The following is a 19,464-nucleotide window of genomic DNA, read 5'->3' as shown; positions in this document are numbered from 1 at the left end:
AATATCAAAGCGGTCGGATCCGGGCAGATTTTTCGGTATCATTGGCGCTATTACACAGAAGATGCTTCGCTGTCGACAGATTTAACGAACGGCCAAACAACGCCCTCACAGATATCTTTCACCTGAATATTTAGCTCTTTGAGTAAAAATAAATCTTTCCGCTTCTTGGAATAACAACAGTGTCAAGTCAACTCGCCTTAGAGCAAAGATTATATTTGTCATCGACGTTCGCATTAGACTCGTTTACGGGGTGTTGCGGACGCGGTAAACGATTTACTCGGAATACCGGCTGAAGGCTCTCACTCTCCGAACAGATGTTTTGTCAGCGCCATCCCGTTACATACTTTCTTTTCAGTCGCAACACACTTAAAATAAATACAATTTTTATACACTCCCGAAGTCGTATGGCGGCTATTTATAGAGCTGTCATCTCAGCTTAAAGACCTAATGAGCCGTTTCTAATATCGTATGGTAGTTCTCATTTGGTTTCCCTGTTTGTTTACGTAATTACTATCCACACGTTGCCGCCAAGAGTAGTCGCCGCGATGCTGTTATAGCGCATCGTACTTTAAATACTTAAGGGGAAGAACTGTCGCACACAATACTTCACATAACACGTTGCTTAACACACCATAGAACGATGGTAGATATTCACACGCGATTTTGTTTAACGAGTTTAATAATATAATTATTATAGCTATGATGTTCAATCTTCTCTTCATTATGACTTTTGTCTCATATATGTACTCGTACATTAAGCATATCTTCGTCTTCTCTATTTTGCTTGATCTTTTATTTTTATCTTGAGCAAATCATGGCAGTTACTTATTCAATTTGAGACCTGATGCCTTCTAATTATAAATTTAGGTATCTACTAATATTAAAATGTAGAAGTGAGTTTGTTTGTTTGTTACTTCATAGCGCATTAACGGTTTAACTAATCACTATAAAATTTTGTACACGCGTACTATATTGCAAATGGTTAATTAATCAATTAACAGAATAATTGTACAATATATTTAAATAACCAGACTGAATTCAATTTATTTTTGAATATTTAATATGATATTACTAATTTTAATTAATTAATTTAGTAGCTATAGTTAATATACATGCATTAACGTTTATTTAGTTGTTAGATTATATTTAATTACTTTTACAAAAAATTGCTTGTTTTCAAATAGCATTGTAACCTGACAAATCATGCAATAATTTCGATTTACACTGAATAAATTAATAAAAATTAGTAATATGATATTAATCATACAAAAATAAAGTGAAGTCAGTCTGGTTATTTACCTATTGTTGAAATGTTTCTATATCCGAACAGAATTCATGTACTTATATCTACGTCATAAGAACATTGTACCAAGTCTATATTATACTCTATATAACTCTACTCTTGAATGCATTAAATAAATATATGGAATAAACATATCCCTGTCACGCGAACGAAGCTGCGGGTAAAAAAAATCTACGTACCAAATGTAGTTTTTAATTACATTCAATATTTACTCTTTTCAAGTTCATACTAAACACTAAATTATATAAGTATCGTTAAATAGTTCATCATAAGATTTATCAATGCTAAATTGCACCTTTAAATGTACCAGAAAGGCATCAAAGGCCGTCCGTCGTTGGGCAATATCTCGGTAGCGGCGGGCACCAAAAGTGTGGAAGATTTGAAAATATTCGGGAATTAGTCGGCCCCGCCACCTGTCCGTTCACACTCGACCTCCGGAATTTTTCGGTATGGCCGATGCAAAGTTTCTCGTTAATATGCAAATTAAGAGTTATCTGCACAGAGGACCCACGGATTTAGGGTCACTTTCAAATAACGCAAAGTGCGATGTTAAATGAAAATTGAAACTTTACGCCCTGATTGCACGCGGACCCGTTTAAAGATTTAGCATAATTATTAGATTATAATATTTTTGTTTTATGTATCTTTATCGTGGTACACATACATTAACATATGATTACGCGTGAAATTCGTGACTCACAAAATGTAACTAATGAACTAAAAATTTTAATAATGTGTTACCAGTGCTTAGTTAATTCAAGTAGACTATAAAGAAAGACATAAAACTGTTTACTGCCAGCGTTAGCTTATTAAGAAAACAACTATTCTTTTACCAAGTGTACCTAACAAGTACCATATATTCGTTTCTGTATAATTAGGTACATATTTAGATAATTTTTTTTTTTATATGAATTATATTATAATCAGGAAGATTGTTATCAGTACCTAGAGAATATGGACCTTTTAAATTTCGCATTGTGGAAGTCTATAAAAATAGATGTAATTATATTATTAAGCGTAATTTTATTGAAGACGAAGTCATAAAATTGTGTTCTGGTAAATGTAGTAGGCGGTCATTTAGACAAGCTACGAAGCTATAAAAACATATTACTATTCTTGGTAGCATTCAGTATTTATGGGTAGCACAATATATTCGCAATTATCATTACCATAATGTCTATACTGGTGGCAACGTGGCGGGCCGCGATTTTGTTACTATCTACCTTAAGTACATATTGCTGAATGCAATGACGGCTGACTTCTCCGTCATACTCACGAAGTACCGCATCTTGTAGGTAGCAGTTTGCTGAAAATAAGAATGATTAAAAAAATAATTCTAATGAATATAAAGAGATTTATAATTCTATTTTATTGTACATAACTTAAAATCTTATAAATAAGGCAGGTAAAGAAATTATCTGGAATACTGTTTCTATCTAACCATATTATACTGATTACAGTCACTAGAATCTAAATACTTTTTGGGTTATTTTATAAATTATTTATTCTGGGTAAAAAATAGTATTTTCCATAAGGAAATATTTTCAATTTTGTTACATAAAACATCAATAATATTCCGTACATTGCAATGAAAGCAAAAATTACTTACAAATTGTTAATAAATTGTATTGTATTGCATAAGCCAATAACTGTCCACTGTTGGACATAGGCCTCCTCTTATGGGAACTTATGGATAAGTCTGTTTAAATAAAGATTTTTCTATTTGTATTTTATGCTATTACGGATAAATGTACTTACATAATAGTTCGCAAAACGCAAGTTTACTGCCATCTAACTTTTTCAATTTGAACGCCCTTCTAAGTACCTATTGCAAAATGAAGGTATCAGCTTAAATTTATTCTAGACTACGGTTTTGCTAACACAAACGTTTCATTTCTTGAATATCAATATATAAAAATCAAAATCGGAAATAGATGCAAAGTTTTTAGTACTACATTTATATGTAATGATAATTCTATGATAACGTTTTAGTTTGCTAATATATAGAATACTTTTTCAATAATCAGTGAGAAACATTGATAAATGCTCAATTATTTTTTGAAAATAAATTGATAATTGCAACGTTGCCATATTGTTTTATTTATGCTTTTAGCACTGGAGTCTTTTTAAGGGAATGAAAATGATAACACCACTCGCGCTATCGGTATATGCGGGCGGGACACCAGTGAGAGATGACAGGTGAAGATGAAACAGATCAGTTAGCCCATATTGAGGAATATCACAGGAATTAACCAAAACGGTTTTCAGGGGAAATCGTGTGGAGATTGACCTGATAGGGTATGTTGCTAATAATTGAGCAGTAATATCACCATTACTAACAATCTCTTCCCCTCGAGAAAAGGAAATTATGTCAGTTGGCTCAACATGACAAATTCACCAGAAGTTAACAATGGTTTCTAGTGTATGGAGGGTGAACACAACCTGATGGGGCAGCTAGTACTTCTCCCACACCACTCGTCGTCTATAAAAACAGGCTTGAATAATCTTACTAAATATTCTAAAATTCATGGTTTTGAAGTTTAGTGTAAACGAACACTGATATATATATATATATATATATATATCAGTGTTCGTTTATATATATATATAAATATCATATATTATATATCATATATATATATATGATATATATATATATATTTATATATATCAGTGTTCGTATATATATATATATATATATATATATTAATACTGGAATATAATTTATCAATACTTCTGTTCATATCTTGGATGACATAAGAGGCGACTCTAATCAACCTACCAGTGCGAGAGAATAAAAACTCAAATCTCCATCGTAGGGCAGTAAGGCGAGCTTCGTAATACTAGCTTATCTTATGGTGAGGGGGAAACCATCACTGATGGAAGAGAAGAGGGGGGAAGGGCATGGGAAAAACTTCTAAAATTGTCGTGGGACAATTCATATTTATTAATAATTAAAATTAAATACCATCATAAAAATAATTTATTCTTATGTCACCATCTTACCCATAAGTGCGTGGACGCTGTATTGCGTACGTCATTGTTTTGGTGTGAACAATTAAGATAGACAGTTTTACTTACATTGTGCCCGAAATTATGCTGACGGTTACTATACTAGCAATTCTAGAGTGGCAACACATGAGAAATAACACCGGGTACGGATCAGTTTTATACTGTGATAATCGATGATTTATATCTTTCAATATCTGTCTTCAAGATCACAATTATTATCACCTATATCCTAGTTTAATTGTAGATAAATAAGAAATTGGTTTAGGGATTTCTATTGGACCGACCATAACGCATCAAACATTAGTGTGACTAGGCATAAAATTTTTGTAATTTTAAAATTACACAAATAAAAGTATCATTTACCTTACCGAGTACCTTATTCATCATCATCATCATATCAGCTTTTTACTGTCCACTGTTGAACTTTAAGCCTTCACTTTGGGGGTTTTGCCAGTAGTTGCATTGCTTGGCAGGTGGATTGGCAACCGCAATTAGGCTTTGGAGATGTTTTAAAGGGGCGCTGCTAATCTTCCCTCGCTCTCCTCCCACGATACCCACGGGAAAGGAAGGGGTGGCCTATTCTATGCCAGGACAACACGGAGTTGAGTATCTTATTAATATACTGAAATTGTAATTAGACGACGTCTGTACATGGAAAATAGTTAAGATAAATTGAAGTGAGGAGTTTTAATAAGAGTAATGGATGTTAAAACAATATTTTTTTTTTACAAATTTTGTCTGTCTGTTTATTCTAGTATCATACAGAAAGTTCTCCACCAAATTAAATTTGATTTTCACAGTTGTATTCCTAAAGGCCTAACTTAAAAACTGGTATAGGTTTTATTAATAAAACGTCTGGAAATGGTTTATTTCATTGACTATTATTATTTGTGAATTCCACGCATACAAGACTCAGTACACTTAAAAATATTGAAATTATTCCCGTTATGATACTAAGATATCTCAGTATTCTCACATACGTTGTGATTTAAATTTTTTCATCGACTAATTGTATGACAACTATAAAAGACAAAATTTAAATTGTACTATTGTTATTTGCTTATTCCGCCGTGTGTGCTCCGGCATAGAATGTGCCGTCTCTTCTTTTCTCGTGGGTGTAGTAAGAGACGACTAAGGGAGTGCGAGTTATACGCAGCAGCGTCCCTCTTAAAACATCTCTAATAGCCTGACTGCAGTTACCAATCTGCCTGCCAAGCATGGCAACTACTTGCAAAGCCCCCCTTATAAGGAAGGCTTATGTTCAGCAGTGGACAATTAACGACTGAAATAATAATAAATAAAATACGAATTAGCGGACCCAGTGCTATTTCATGAGTTCAAGCCTTTACGCGGTCTTTCCTGGTGAATTCGCCATTATATTTTCATTCATTAAAAAAGAAAACTACTACTACGGTATCCAATAAAGTACAGGATTCTATATATTCAAGCACGCACCTATTATCAGCATGATTGTAGTACTTCTAGAGGTAACAGATGGCGGTAAATACGGCTGCAGTAAATTACTCCTTGACCACATTAAGACCCGCAACCATTCGATGAAGTGTCACATAGCGATTAATTCCCATGCGTGCTGAAAAAGATTTATTACGAACCATTTGTGTGGATTCCTTAAAGCGGTCTAGCGTCATCGATCGCCTTCAATGGGCGCTGTTTCACTAATGTATACATACTCATAATCAACAGTCTACAAAAAGTAATTCGTAACAAAAACATACCAATTGACGATCGATCTCTTAAACGTCTTAATTGTTTAAATTACAGCGAACAAATTAACTTGTATCCAAAAATGAAAAAAAAAATCGCGCGGTTTTAATTCATGAGCACTCGAGATGAAGCCAGCGCTGATTGAAGTCCCGAATTAATTATATTTTGAATAAATCTTAAGGAAGAAGTCTGGGGATTGTTATTTGAAATTCCAACAAAATAACATTTAGTCGGTATGACAAAACCATCGGTGGACAGCCTTGTTGGCGGAATACTAATATGTCTTAAAGAAGAAATAAAGAATCGCATAATGTTGTGTCGTATTTGTAATATGGACATCGATAAATCATAGGGAACCGACCACAGTCGTTCCGATGACATGGTATGCTCACAAAAAATAATACAAGCAATCATTCAGATGCCCCGTAGAATTGGGTGGGACCTTAGCTCTTCTATAGGGTTGCAATTGTAGCCATTTCGAATAACTACAATAAACATAATATTTAATTTCATTAAAATTTGTAAACATGAGAAGGTGAGGACTTAATAGTCCTCACCTTCTCTTAGCGTAGCATCATTAATTAAGATTAAATTATAATTCCTATATAATGTTTATTATTTTCAATGCTCAATGCAGCTCTAATTTTTTTAATTAAAGTTTTAATTTTTCTTTGCTAAAACTTTTAATATCATAAAATTTGTGAGTTTCTCTGTTTAATAAAAATGTAGTTAATTGATTTTTTTTCATGTTATCTAAATAATTTTCAACGCTACTTAACAATTCGTTAACATTTTAAGTATATACATATATAAATACAGCACAATTTATTTTTGCCAACCTTACCGGATCACGATTCAGATACGAACAAAAGTCGATATTATGTTGAATGGTAATATGACGACTTGTTCCTAATTTATTTTACTATTGTATCGACGTTTACATATAAATGATAAATTTTGTTATTATTATAATATTTCGTTGACCAAATATCAAATAATGTCTCAGTTTTGCATATTTATGGATTTGCTTTAGCGATTTAGCTTTATCTCTTAATGAATATTGAACTTGTAATTCGCAACATTTGCTTTGTTTTTATTAAAGTTTTTATTCAATATATTAATTTGGTGCTAATCTTTCAAAACGTAGGCTCTCTATTTTAGTTATTATGCTAGCACAAAATTAAGCTCTCTCGTCTACCTTTTAGTAACAATGTAGGCTCTTATCAATACTGAATTTTGTGGTATAATATACATAATTTATATTAGAAATGGTGGTGTTGGTTTTATTGAGATAATACACGGTAACTTTAGTGAAATTATGTCCACGTGGGAGAACGTAATGTATTTTAAAGTATGCATGCATTCCCTTGACGATCCCGACTCATTGTTTGTGACCAAAGAAAGAGCAAAACAGCAACCAAGATGGAGATGTCCAATATTTTAGATGGCATAGCAGTCGCCGCTACGAAATCGGAATTTTTGCCTCAAGGATTCTCTATAAAGTTGATATGAAAAAAACATCTGTAAATCAACATAGTTAAAGTCTCTATTACGATGCTCTTAACGGCGCACAATAAGACGATATCAGGACGTTCGAACAACGCTTTAGTAACCAGGTATGCAATAGATAACCATGTCTTATGCTAATCTTATAAGCAGAAACATAACTTACAAATTTTCGAGGGCCTTGGTAAACTTAATGTTTAGTCATGAGGAAGTTGGCTTTATTACAAGTGGATGTAGAAGCGTCCAAGTGTGTGCACGGAATTATGAGCAATCAACTCATAGATTGTTGCGTTGACTTTTGCCCGTCATCGGCTATTAAGATTTCTTTGTTATAGAAACATGTTGGACTATTTACACAACACGTTGCCCTCTGAGCGCCTTTTGTAAAACTAACTTGAGGCTTTTTTCGTTCGTTCTTGTCGGTCGGCGTATATCGCTCTCACGAGTTTGAATGAAATACTCAAGTCACTTACGATGTGACGTTAGAATTTGCTTTCAATATATGAATCGTTTCGATAACTCTATAATATGAGCTGAATGATGGCGATATAGATTGGTAAAGACATAACAAAGCGGGCATCTCCAGTTGACAATGACCTCTGATTGGTGCGTGAGAGTTTGTAATTGAATTGTGAGCCTAAACATCGATTCTGAGTCATCGGCCAAATATGTTGATTGGCCTTGGTATTTATACTATTTAATCACTGCATAATAAATATCTACTTGAGATGTGATGTCAAATAATATCTATAATTGATACGACATAATAACTAAAATAATATGGATTATTCAGCACAGAAACTTTGTACCAAATGCTTCTCAGTTTTTCATTCATTTTTATTTTAATTATAAATTTATTTGCTTATAATAAAAATAAACATTAGGATAAAAGTAATATTAGTGATCTAAACTCAGTTAAAGGACTTACTTGGTGATTTTCATAATTTTATGAGGATATAACTGTACCTATTGACGAATTAAGTTTATAGAACGACCATTCGGATAAATTAACTCTGTAAAAAAATTAATTCATCTATTTTAAATTCTATCTATCTAGTCTATTCTATCTAGTAATCATTGTACGCTTTTTATTTATCTTGACGTCCCACCTGAATTATAATAGTTATTACTGCCTATGGACATTTGAATCTAGACGTCCATTGATATCATCATCGTCGCTATTATTATGTAAGCTTATTTCATTTGAATAGTTAACCATAACAAGCATTCTCCTATATTATCTCCAATAATATATATTGGTGATTAGTTTGCTTAGTGCTTAATAATTATTACATATGAAATTTTAGCAGTAAATTTATATCAATCTTATTGCAATTAGTACAAAAAAAAAAAAACATTAGTTACAGAATAAATCCGATATAAGTTTAGGATTAACATTTCATACTTGGTGTTTCCAAATACAATATTTAATATCAAATTACAGTGATAGGTGTTTATGCTGAAAGAAGGAAAGATAACTATTAAAAATTTCCATAAATTTGTATTATTTTAAAATTTATAGAACTGATAAATCACTCATTAGCTTAAAATCCATAAAGTGCCAAGCGGTATTAATACAGGATGGATGAAAGCAATTGAGTAGTTCTCATGAATTCCAATATAACTCAGTCATGCGTCCTTTCAACGTTGTCATAGCCTGTGCTTCACACGATTTGTTTATTTATATTGTGGTCGCCTTTCATCTAGTATACGTGAGTAAATAATGAATGTACGACATATCACGAGTCGGTGTGCTGACGTCACTCTGCACACGCTTACATCAAAGGGATCACATCGATGATTTATTGTATTTTGTTTGTCCACATCCCAATTACGATCGTGAAAATTTGTGCATTCTAATAATGCGTTTACCGGTAAAGTACTTTGATGTCTAATTAGGCACAAGATGCGCTAGGTAACCAAATACTGAGCGCTGATAGATTTATTGCCGAGCAAAACTTGAATTTATCTTACAAAGCGTGTTGTGGTAATTACACGCGCTCTTTGCAGTACGGGATTGCATATCGATTGACCCGATCGCAAGATTTGCAATCCTTAATTGACAGAAAACATAGATAAGCTGTTAGGTCAGATTGTGTAGAATTATTCATTATTACAATAAAACAAATACCTCTTTTAAAGACTTTGTTTAATGCAGTAATCTTTGTCTTTTTTTAATACTTTTTAACAACTGAGACTGTGACTTCGGCCACGTGAATAAAAAGTTTGTTTGTCTGCTTGTTTTCGCTGTTAAAGTTCATAATGATTATTATTAAAAAATCAATTATGTTTCACTTATGATAAATTCATTATATCCTTAAACTCCACTCTTATTTGATTGAGCTGCTTAGGTGCCAAATAGTAACAAGCAAACGAACCTTTTCTTATAAATGACTAGTATTGTGTATATTTCTGGGAGAATAAGAATATTTCTTATTCAGGTAAACTTAATTATAAGCATTTTTGAATAGTTATTTATATATTATCCTATCTCCAATAAGGAAAGAAATTTTAGCTGAGAAGAAATGGTAAGAAATTTAATTATAGTATTTTTTTAAACAAAACATTAATTTATACTTATAATTTTGTGTTAATACGGACTAACAAATAATATGTGTGTTATTTAATTTATTTAATATTTACAATATTCTATATTTCTACAATATTATAATATTTTAATATATTATATTGAGTTGTCTAATATTGGACTGTTCGATAATAACTACCTCAATATTTGCATGCTTTAAGCTCATTTCTGTTTTTTTTTTTTTTTAAATTAATCTTTTTTGGAATAGTTAAGAAGTATTTCGTAGATTGTTACATTTGTTAAACATAAATTAAACAATTTGCGTCCATTTTCTTAGAAGATTCCAATTCAAAGTGGCAGATGGTGACTCTACCTTTATCTCACTGATAAATTAGCTTTACTAAAATGAAGGGTGTTTTATTATCAGTGCGAAGTTCGCCGGAAATTTTAAACACAAAAACAAAGGGAGACTTTTTACTGTCATCTATATTGGTGCCTTTGGTCCATTAGTATTTCTGTTGCCAAGATGACCAGATATGTAAGTAGATAGAAAGAACCGACTGACGGTTATACTTCACCTTATAGAAATACCTTGCAAACCTACAGGTTTAACAAATTGAATATTATCATTAAAGAAGGTATTCCTGTTTTCCTTACCTTTCCAGGTAAAGTACAGATTACACTGTTTACTTACTTTAACCTTCTAAACAAGAGTATAGCAATATACGAATATATTGCACAACACAAAGAAATGAATTACACAACTAGTGGTAATTTAATCATTATTATAAAATATCAAATTTTAAATACAGTACAAAGTTCGACCATTTTCTACTATAAATTTTATTCCTTTCGCTTAAACAATGATGAGTTTATTTAATTCATTCGAACTATGTCACTTTACTTCAAAATTTGATTGAATTTGAATTGTAAAAAGCAGTGCAAATCTTGACCAAGTATCTTTCGAGTAAGACGAGGGTCCTTACAGAGAACAACTACGACACTAGACGTAATAAATTGTCTTCAGCAACAATACCATCGTCTTCTGCTGCCATCGCTATTCTCTCGCTTGCTCGGATGTCTTCAATGACACAGCAAACTGTAACACTGCGACGTAAACACCATATATAGCTTGAAGAAGACTTTCGGAAGAAGTCGAAACACTTGTCTTAAATTCTTGTTCAGTTATATGATTATATTTCTAATCCGGAATTTTTTATTAGGTGTACTAGCTATATCACATAATAGTATAATATACTTGCATACTAAGATCGATGACTGTGTGGTACTGGCACAGAATGGGCAACTCCTTACTGTTCCGTAAGTGTCGTGGCAATTCTGATAGTAATTCTCCGTGTGGTGCCGGTAGAGAAGGCCGTCCCTTGCTTTCCTTTGGGTATTGTAAGAGGCAACTAAGGGAACTTAACGGTACAGGGATGGGCAGCAGCATCCCTATTGGACATCTTTAAAAACCTAACTGCGGTTGTTACCTGCCTGCCAACCGTAGCAACTATTGGAAAATCCCCCGTTACGGGAGAAGCCTATGTCCACCAATGGACAGTCAACGGCTAATACAATACTAAGATCCATATCGTACCATCACAATGGTAGTTGCGTCGAATACGGTCAGTTTATAACAAAATCACTACGCGAATTAGTCTTCACTTACTTGATAGCCCTAAAAATAGTAGAATTTTTTTATTATGCCTTCAAAGTCAGTCAGAACCAGTCAGAATTAATGTTTGCGGTTTGACAAGTAAGATGGATGATTGAGTCAAGATTTAGTGAAGGTAAAACTTATTGACTTTATATAATGAGTAAAATTCCGAAGGATAATAATGATGATTTTATATACTTATAATCCTACTATAAGTATAAAAGTTTGTGAGGATGGATGGATGTTTGTTAATTTCATATAAAAACTACTGAATGGATTTAAATAGTTTAGGACAGAGGTAATATCCTACATTAAAATATAGGTTACTTTATATAAAAATTCACATACGCCAAGCCGCAAGATATGGCTAGTAATACATGAATACTTTTGCTGCAGAAGAGCTAATTGTTGCGTATGGGTTCCAGACTTACTCTTGGCTGTTAATCTTTCTATTAATTCCGACCTAAATTTTTGAATGCAGTTTTCAATGGAAAACGAGCTGTCAACCCACCGGATGAAATGTGAATCCACTTTTCGTTAGGTAGCTTGACGGGTTGTTGGTTACCAGTCGCTTATAAATATTTCTGGCAAGTATTTGTTAGTCACATTAATTTGTATATGATGATGCTTTTTCTTAATAAATTTCACATTTATCAAACATAATTACATTTTATATATGTATGTTTCTACAAATATTTTCTTTGAAATTTTTCATAACGAAGTTTACCAAAGTATGGCAATACCAGAATTGATTAATCATATTTTTAAAAACAATAAAATATAATAAATAACATAGTGAACGAAACAGTTAATCGTAATCATAGTTACACATAAATTGCCACAAAATATTTTGAATATTTAAAAATTTGTATTTGCTTCAATATTTTGATTAATTTTTTGCCATCCAAAATTACTAATGGTAAATTAATAAGAAATTCTATGATTACCGTATTAATTTGCTATCAAAGTACTTTTAAATTAGGCAATCGTTTTCGGAAAATTGACATATAATTCCAAAATTGCCGCACTTAATTAACTTCGATATAAATAGTTTTAAGTAATATGTAATATTTAGTTATAACATTCAGTAAATGGTAAGGGTAAAGAAATAAAAACACAAAGTTATTACTTCTTTATTTATGGCTTTCATTTCTTTAATGACAGTTACCGATTATCGATTAATATAATGTTTAAGTTGGTTATAATAATACGTGTATAAAATCGTGTTATATGTGTTTAATTCGTAAAAAATAAGGGCAATTGAAATAAAAATACAAAATTATTACTTCTGTATTAAATTTTATTGCATCTATTCACACACCTTCATGGGGTCCAATTAAAAACGTTTAGCTATCAAAAGAAAATATTATTTAAATAAATAAAGTAAATTGTGGAATAAAAAATAATAACTTTATAGTCCATAAGATGAAGCAATGTTCCTAGATTTTAGAATTAAATATGCATTTAAGAGTTAATTTCAAGTAACAGTTTTAAATACAAAAACTATTTGTTTTGAAATGTTTTTAACGCAATAAAACTCCATTCATAGATCATCCGTCTTCGAGAAATTTTTTTCGTTGTTTATATAGCTACTTAGAAGATATCTCGTCTTCCGTCAGAATTTATTTACATCAAAGGACTGCTAATACAGAAAATTTATTGCATTTACCTCTCTTAAATATTCACGTTATTATTACAATATATATACTTACAACAGTGACGTATGTACAAAACTATAGACTCAATTTTGGACTTTCAGTCTCTACATACAATATTGAAAAGAAAAAAATATTTTACAGTTATATAGAAACAAATTGAAAATATAAATTTACATTTATTTAACTTTTACAATAATACAAGGCCATTTGAGACTTAAGTTATTTCAAGTTACTCGGAGAGATGAGTCTTAGGCAAACATTTCGAACTGAATGTATTTTATCAGATAGGGCTGGCACTGATTCACTTCATTTAGCCACCAGGGCCAGAAGCATGTTTACATTACATTTTTAATTATATATTCACATACTTTGAGTATTATTTGTTTTTAAATATAGATGATTCCATTTATCTTTATAATAGTTATATATTGTGATTATTATCTAAAATAAAACAATAATTGTTGAATAAAACTATCATGATCATACTGTATTGTAGGTAATTATTTATATCAACTCTACTTATGCTTTAAATTCGGGGATATCCGACCAGCGGATGTACTCTTGAATCTAATATCAAAATCAATCTAATCTATTGCCAATGACAATTTTATACTGCATTCATGAAACAGAGTTAGAAATAAGAATTGGGATCGGTTTGCAAAAATTTGTACTGGCAAGTTACACTAATATGCATCTATCAGGATAATATGTAACCATTATGCCGCTAGTACTGCAATTCGAGAGTACGAAATGTGTCAATTTTAATATCGATTTATTGGCATTTATTTCAAGAGTAACCCACCAGTTTATTGATATACGATCGTATGCGTACAGCGACGAACAGCGCCATGGTCGCGCAGTACTACTAGCGACACAGCCGTAGACCGCGCTCATTAAGATTCTATCAGGTTCGAAATTAGTCGAGCATCCCTGAATTTAAACAATAATTATAACTTGTTATAAATTAACTCAAATTCTTCATTAAAATATTAAATATTTTCAAAATATTTATAAAGCGAAAATGTTTCAACATAAAATGTTAAACTGGTCATTATTCAAGACGTTTTCATCTCAGTTCTAAATTCTTTACATTTCGTTGGTCCCACATTGCTGACAATGTTTGGAATGAATGTTTGGCAAAAATGTCCAGGACTTTCAATATACGATAATAAATATATAAGTATTAAATACAACAGAATAAAGTTGAACACACAATGTTAATGACAAAGAAGAATGAAGTTCCAGGATATAATGGAATCTCAAATGAACTACTAAAAATGACTACAATAACAGTATCTGATCCACTCACCATTTTTTTTAACAAAATTTTTGATAATAAAATGATAATCAGTGGTTATTATCTACTAGAGTCTTAATACACAAAAAAGAGACCGTAATGAAATAAACAATCATAGACCAATAAGTCTTATGTCTGGAATCAACATTTTTATTTAATTATATTGCGATGTGTAATGAAAACCCACTAACAAAACTTACCAAGAGAACATGCTGGATTCCGTAACGATTATTTGACCATAGATCACATGTTCGTAGTTTTCAAATTGTGAAAAAATTTAATAAATACGGAAACTCCTTATTTCTATGTGACAAATGCGGAATTCATTTGAGAAGGCCTATGTTGCAGATAAACAGAGGAGACTGAAGAACCGATGTCTAAAGAAAATAATACATAATTGTGTATGTGTGTTTATATATATATATATATATATATATATATATATATATATATATATATATATATAATTATGTTATATACCACACTAATATTATGTATCAAATCTTGTAAACTCAGAATAAAGATTTTATTATTATTAAATACAAATAATATTTTATTTCAAATATCAACCATAAAAAATAAAATATTGATTAGTATAAGCTCCTTATAACTAAATAGGCTGTAATCCATACTTTACTTGAGATCTAAGGTTCACATTGATGTAACCTTTGTGCCAGCCCTATTATTCCAACCACTAATTAACTATATAATGTACACGAGTCCAATAACAAATGAAACGTAATTATTGTAATTTTATTAATATTTAACATAGACAATCATAGTCTTGTGACTAGAAATTATTTATACAGATTTTTCAAAATCCTCAACAATTGTGTATTGAATAATTTGTAGATTATAAACTTATAATAAAAGCTTGTTAGAACTACTGACCTCGTATCAATAAATATTAAAATTCGAATGTTAGATGTTTTAAGAAACTATCAAACAATAGAAAAAACACTGGACGTAATTAGGCACTAAATATAAGGAGAATATTTTCAAAATAATAATTTACAATCTACATACAAATAATAGTCTAGAACAGTGTTTGTTTATCTAGTAGAAACGTAACACATATTAATACCTATTTTCAGTTAAATCACCTCGATTAACCACGTCCAATAATAACTACAGCAACATGTCGCAAGGTCCAACTTGTATAGCACCTAGTATTGTCGGTCAGTCGGCGCACAGGCACCGCGAGCATCGCGGCGGCGTAGCGCCGACGTCGTTTGCGAGTTGTCAACCTCACGGCGCGGCGGGCGCTGTGTCCACTATCACAAATCTAAGCTTCTCTACCGGTGCATATTAATTATTATCACGTATATATCGTATGTATACATATTTATATTTTAGTCTTTAAACGGTATTTACAGGTGAAAGGCCCTCGTGGCTCCCGTGGGGCGAGATCGCGGTTATTGTCGATGTGCCAGCGGCGGGCGGGGGGCTGGTGGTCAGGCGCGGGGAGGAGGGGGCTGCTCGGCCAGTGAGGATGTTGAGGAAGAGGACGGTGAGGGCGCGGGGGGAGCGGGTGCCGGTGCAGCCAATGCTAGCGAGCGGGAGTACTCCAAAAGCGCAACATCCGCTGGATGGGTTGGAGGGTACAGGCCTCGGTACAGTTCCGGCCGACCATAAGGATGGGCGAGGCGAGCGGCCGCTGCAGCAGCTGCTGACTGGTAAAATGCAGATGCGGAAGAAGGTGGCGCCGGCGCGTCACCTTCTTTACTCGCCATATCTGCTAATGACCATATTCTTGGTTTTGCTGACGCTGGAGTACTGCCCGGTGGAGCTCTTGAAGGTAAATGCTGGTAAGCTGGATGAATTGGCCGCTCATAAGGCTCAGGTGACTCTGGTCCACTGTCAGCTCGGGATTCAGACCATTCTGATTCCGTTCTTTGACCTAATAGATCTAACCTTTGTTGCGGCCTATCACCGTCTTCACTAGAGCCCGTTCCGGAGTCCTTTCCATCTAAAATAAAATAAAAATCGTATTCATAAATAGTATCTTATTTTAAATTGTTTTTATTAAATAATCTTTAAAAAATAATAACTTGATATTTTGGAATCCTAACTTACAATTAAATTAGGTTTCCAAGCATTTTTATAAAAAAAATCTAACATTTTTTTGTAGCCTCAATGTTCCATATAACCAGAGAACGAATGTTAAATATATGAAATCAGACATATATGAGTCACCTGAATATAGTGTTCACAGCAAGCCAATGAAGACATTCAATATTTAGTTAAAGGAACGATAGTTACCTAATGCATCTTTTCCATCATTGCTCTTGTGATCATCATCATCATTATTATTGTCATCGTCATCTACCCTGTTTCTTGGTTCCCATGTCATTTTGTTCTCCTTCTTGAGTCGTCGACGTGCGTTGGCAAACCATGTCGATACTTGTGTTAACGTCATCTTAGTGATGATCGCTAGCATTATCTTCTCCCCTTTCGTTGGATAAGGATTCTTCTTATGTTCATTGAGCCATGCTTTAAGAGTGCTAGTTGTTTCCCGGGTAGCATTTTTTCTTCTCGCTCCATTGAGGTCCATTCCATATCTGGTGGAAATGAATAAATGTTACTTTATTACACTAGGTACTTGTACTTAGACAATATGAATTAGTTTAGGCTGTGGTAAGACATAAAGGATTTTTGATAGAACAAGTTGTAATTGATACCGAAAGCATAGGTCACGCGTTCCAAATACAAGAAACTCAAATAACACAAAAAGTAATAATTTCGCAACTCTAACTTCTAATGAGGAACACAGTTAAGCAACTACCTCTGATTTTCAACCGACTTAAAAAACAAGAAGGTTCTCAATTCGCTTGTACTGTTTATGTTTGTTATAACATAAAAAAATAACATAATTTCGTCAGTCAAATTGGAAAATACTTTTTTTTATCTGAAAAGATATATTTACAGATTAGTCCTACAGACATTTCACAAAATTAGATTAATAATTTAATTTTGAAAACAAAATAAATGGTTTTGATACAAGAGTAACAGTTTGGTATTCTGACAATAAACTGCTTTTCCTGAAAACTGGATGTTATACTCTATAACACCCAGTCTTCAGGAAAAGCAACTCATTCATTCGCGTCGACATGGGTGCTACAGTAATTTATAATGCTTAGCATGCAACTACTTTTACATCTCAGCTTGTTTATAATAACTAAGTATTTACTATTACTATCAAAGTAGTACAAGTATATCCAAAATTTGTATGGCAAGGAATGAGGATTCCATACTTCGGTTTGTTAGTGATATTTATTGATTATGAGGCATAATCCTTTAAGAACCTTTCCATATCCAAAATACTATATTAAATAATCTTAATTCTAAACTTAATAGATATTCAATTTCGCAATGACAACTCGAGAGTACATCTCTTTAGCGGAACGTTCACGTTTAAAAGAACGATCAAGCGTAAATGGTAAAGTCTGATTTGGGCAAGATTTCAGATAACGGGGATAGACCGCCCCAATCCTGGGCGCGTCCGCTCCCGTGATCGCCTCACTGAGCCAATGAAAGCGCCAGCATAATAATTGAAATCGAGATAAAGCATCCACTGCTGTGCCAGCGCTAAGCTCCGGCTTATCTCAGACAGCGACGTACGCATTTGTTGGCGGACCGCGCGCCGTTATTTGAATTGTCCTATCTTTATTAGGATGCAGCCCCTGTATCACATTTCTATTAAGCTTAGTGCTCGGTTTGTTTTAGTTAATACCTTATTCCATTTTATATTTTAATCAATATTGACCGTTAGTGTTACTATGATAATGTAATTTCAGAAAATGCTAATAGTACCAAAAATGATGAATACAAATAAACTATTTCACAGTTATTCATAAATATTCGTGAAAGTTTTGTCTGTTATGACCGTTCCAGAATGTCCATGCTTATTACTGTTAATATGTAATCGAAAAATATATACATAACTATAAAGGCGACTTCCAAACGCCATCTATGACTTGTTGCTATATTACCTTAGACTATAAGATAATATAGCAAGTTCAATCGGGGATTGTATAAAGATTGGGAACAAACTTTATAAATTGACTTGGCTCCAGGTGTTCTGTTACCAGATGTTAGTTATTGTATTTCTTATAATTATTTTTATATCTTTTTACTACATATCTATATGTAATTCATTAACATGTAAGGTTTTTAATTATAGAATATATTAGCAACGCAATAAATTTTCATTTGCGAGTAACGATCTTTAAATAGAAATGTGTTGTTTAAAATTTTATAACTTGTTGGTTATAAAACGCGGTTCGGATGCCGTCTCCATATGCCGCCAATGCAGCTCTGTCGGAAACTGAGGGTGGAAAATGGGGATGAGTAGTATGGGAAATTAATAAAACTGTCACTTAAATCGCAGAAGTGACGGGCAGCAGCCCTTATCGCTAAACCCTGCAATCAATTTTGCGTCTTAAAGAGTAACGAGTATGGTTACAATTCTCGTAATGGCCCGACGAAATAAACTCTCTATTGTCGAGCTCGTTGTTGACTTAATACTTCTCGCCCCCGATCGAATGCGACCTCGTAAATAAATATGAAGTGAAATTAATTTTATTTTGTTTCTGTTCATTTAACTCGAGTAAGCATGTCGGCGTGCGGTTCACCCGGCGAACCGAATGAACGGGCGTACTATATGATAATTTGTGGATAAAACGTCGCTTAAAGGCGACATAAATTTAATGACGCTCGCGTCGCAGTCGACCCTATGAATGAACTAACATCCATAGAATTCAAGCGACAATACGAAAG

General features: G+C 32.8%; 1 protein-coding gene across 2 annotated transcripts in view; it reads right to left on the bottom strand.

The window, feature by feature from the left end:
• Nucleotides 1-12,851: 12,851 nt before the first annotated feature.
• The window catches only part of LOC113518967 (homeobox protein caupolican), a 62,432-nt gene continuing 55,819 nt past the window's right edge, over nucleotides 12,852-19,464 (bottom strand). For both annotated transcript variants that reach the window (XM_026904011.3, XM_026904019.3), the window contains exons 4-5: nucleotides 16,948-17,246; nucleotides 12,852-16,654 (exon numbers count right to left, since the gene is read on the bottom strand). In XM_026904011.3, coding sequence (XP_026759812.1) covers nucleotides 16,140-16,654; nucleotides 16,948-17,246 — 814 coding nt within the window. In that variant the 3' untranslated portion in view covers nucleotides 12,852-16,139. The remainder of the gene's footprint in view (nucleotides 16,655-16,947; nucleotides 17,247-19,464) is intronic.

This window comes from Galleria mellonella, unplaced genomic scaffold, assembly GCF_026898425.1.
Source record: "Galleria mellonella isolate WM207_F2 unplaced genomic scaffold, CSIRO_AGI_GalMel_v1 utg33, whole genome shotgun sequence".
In the NCBI taxonomy this organism is placed as follows: domain Eukaryota; kingdom Metazoa; phylum Arthropoda; class Insecta; order Lepidoptera; family Pyralidae; genus Galleria; species Galleria mellonella.
This window is presented reverse-complemented; position numbering and strand designations above follow the sequence as displayed.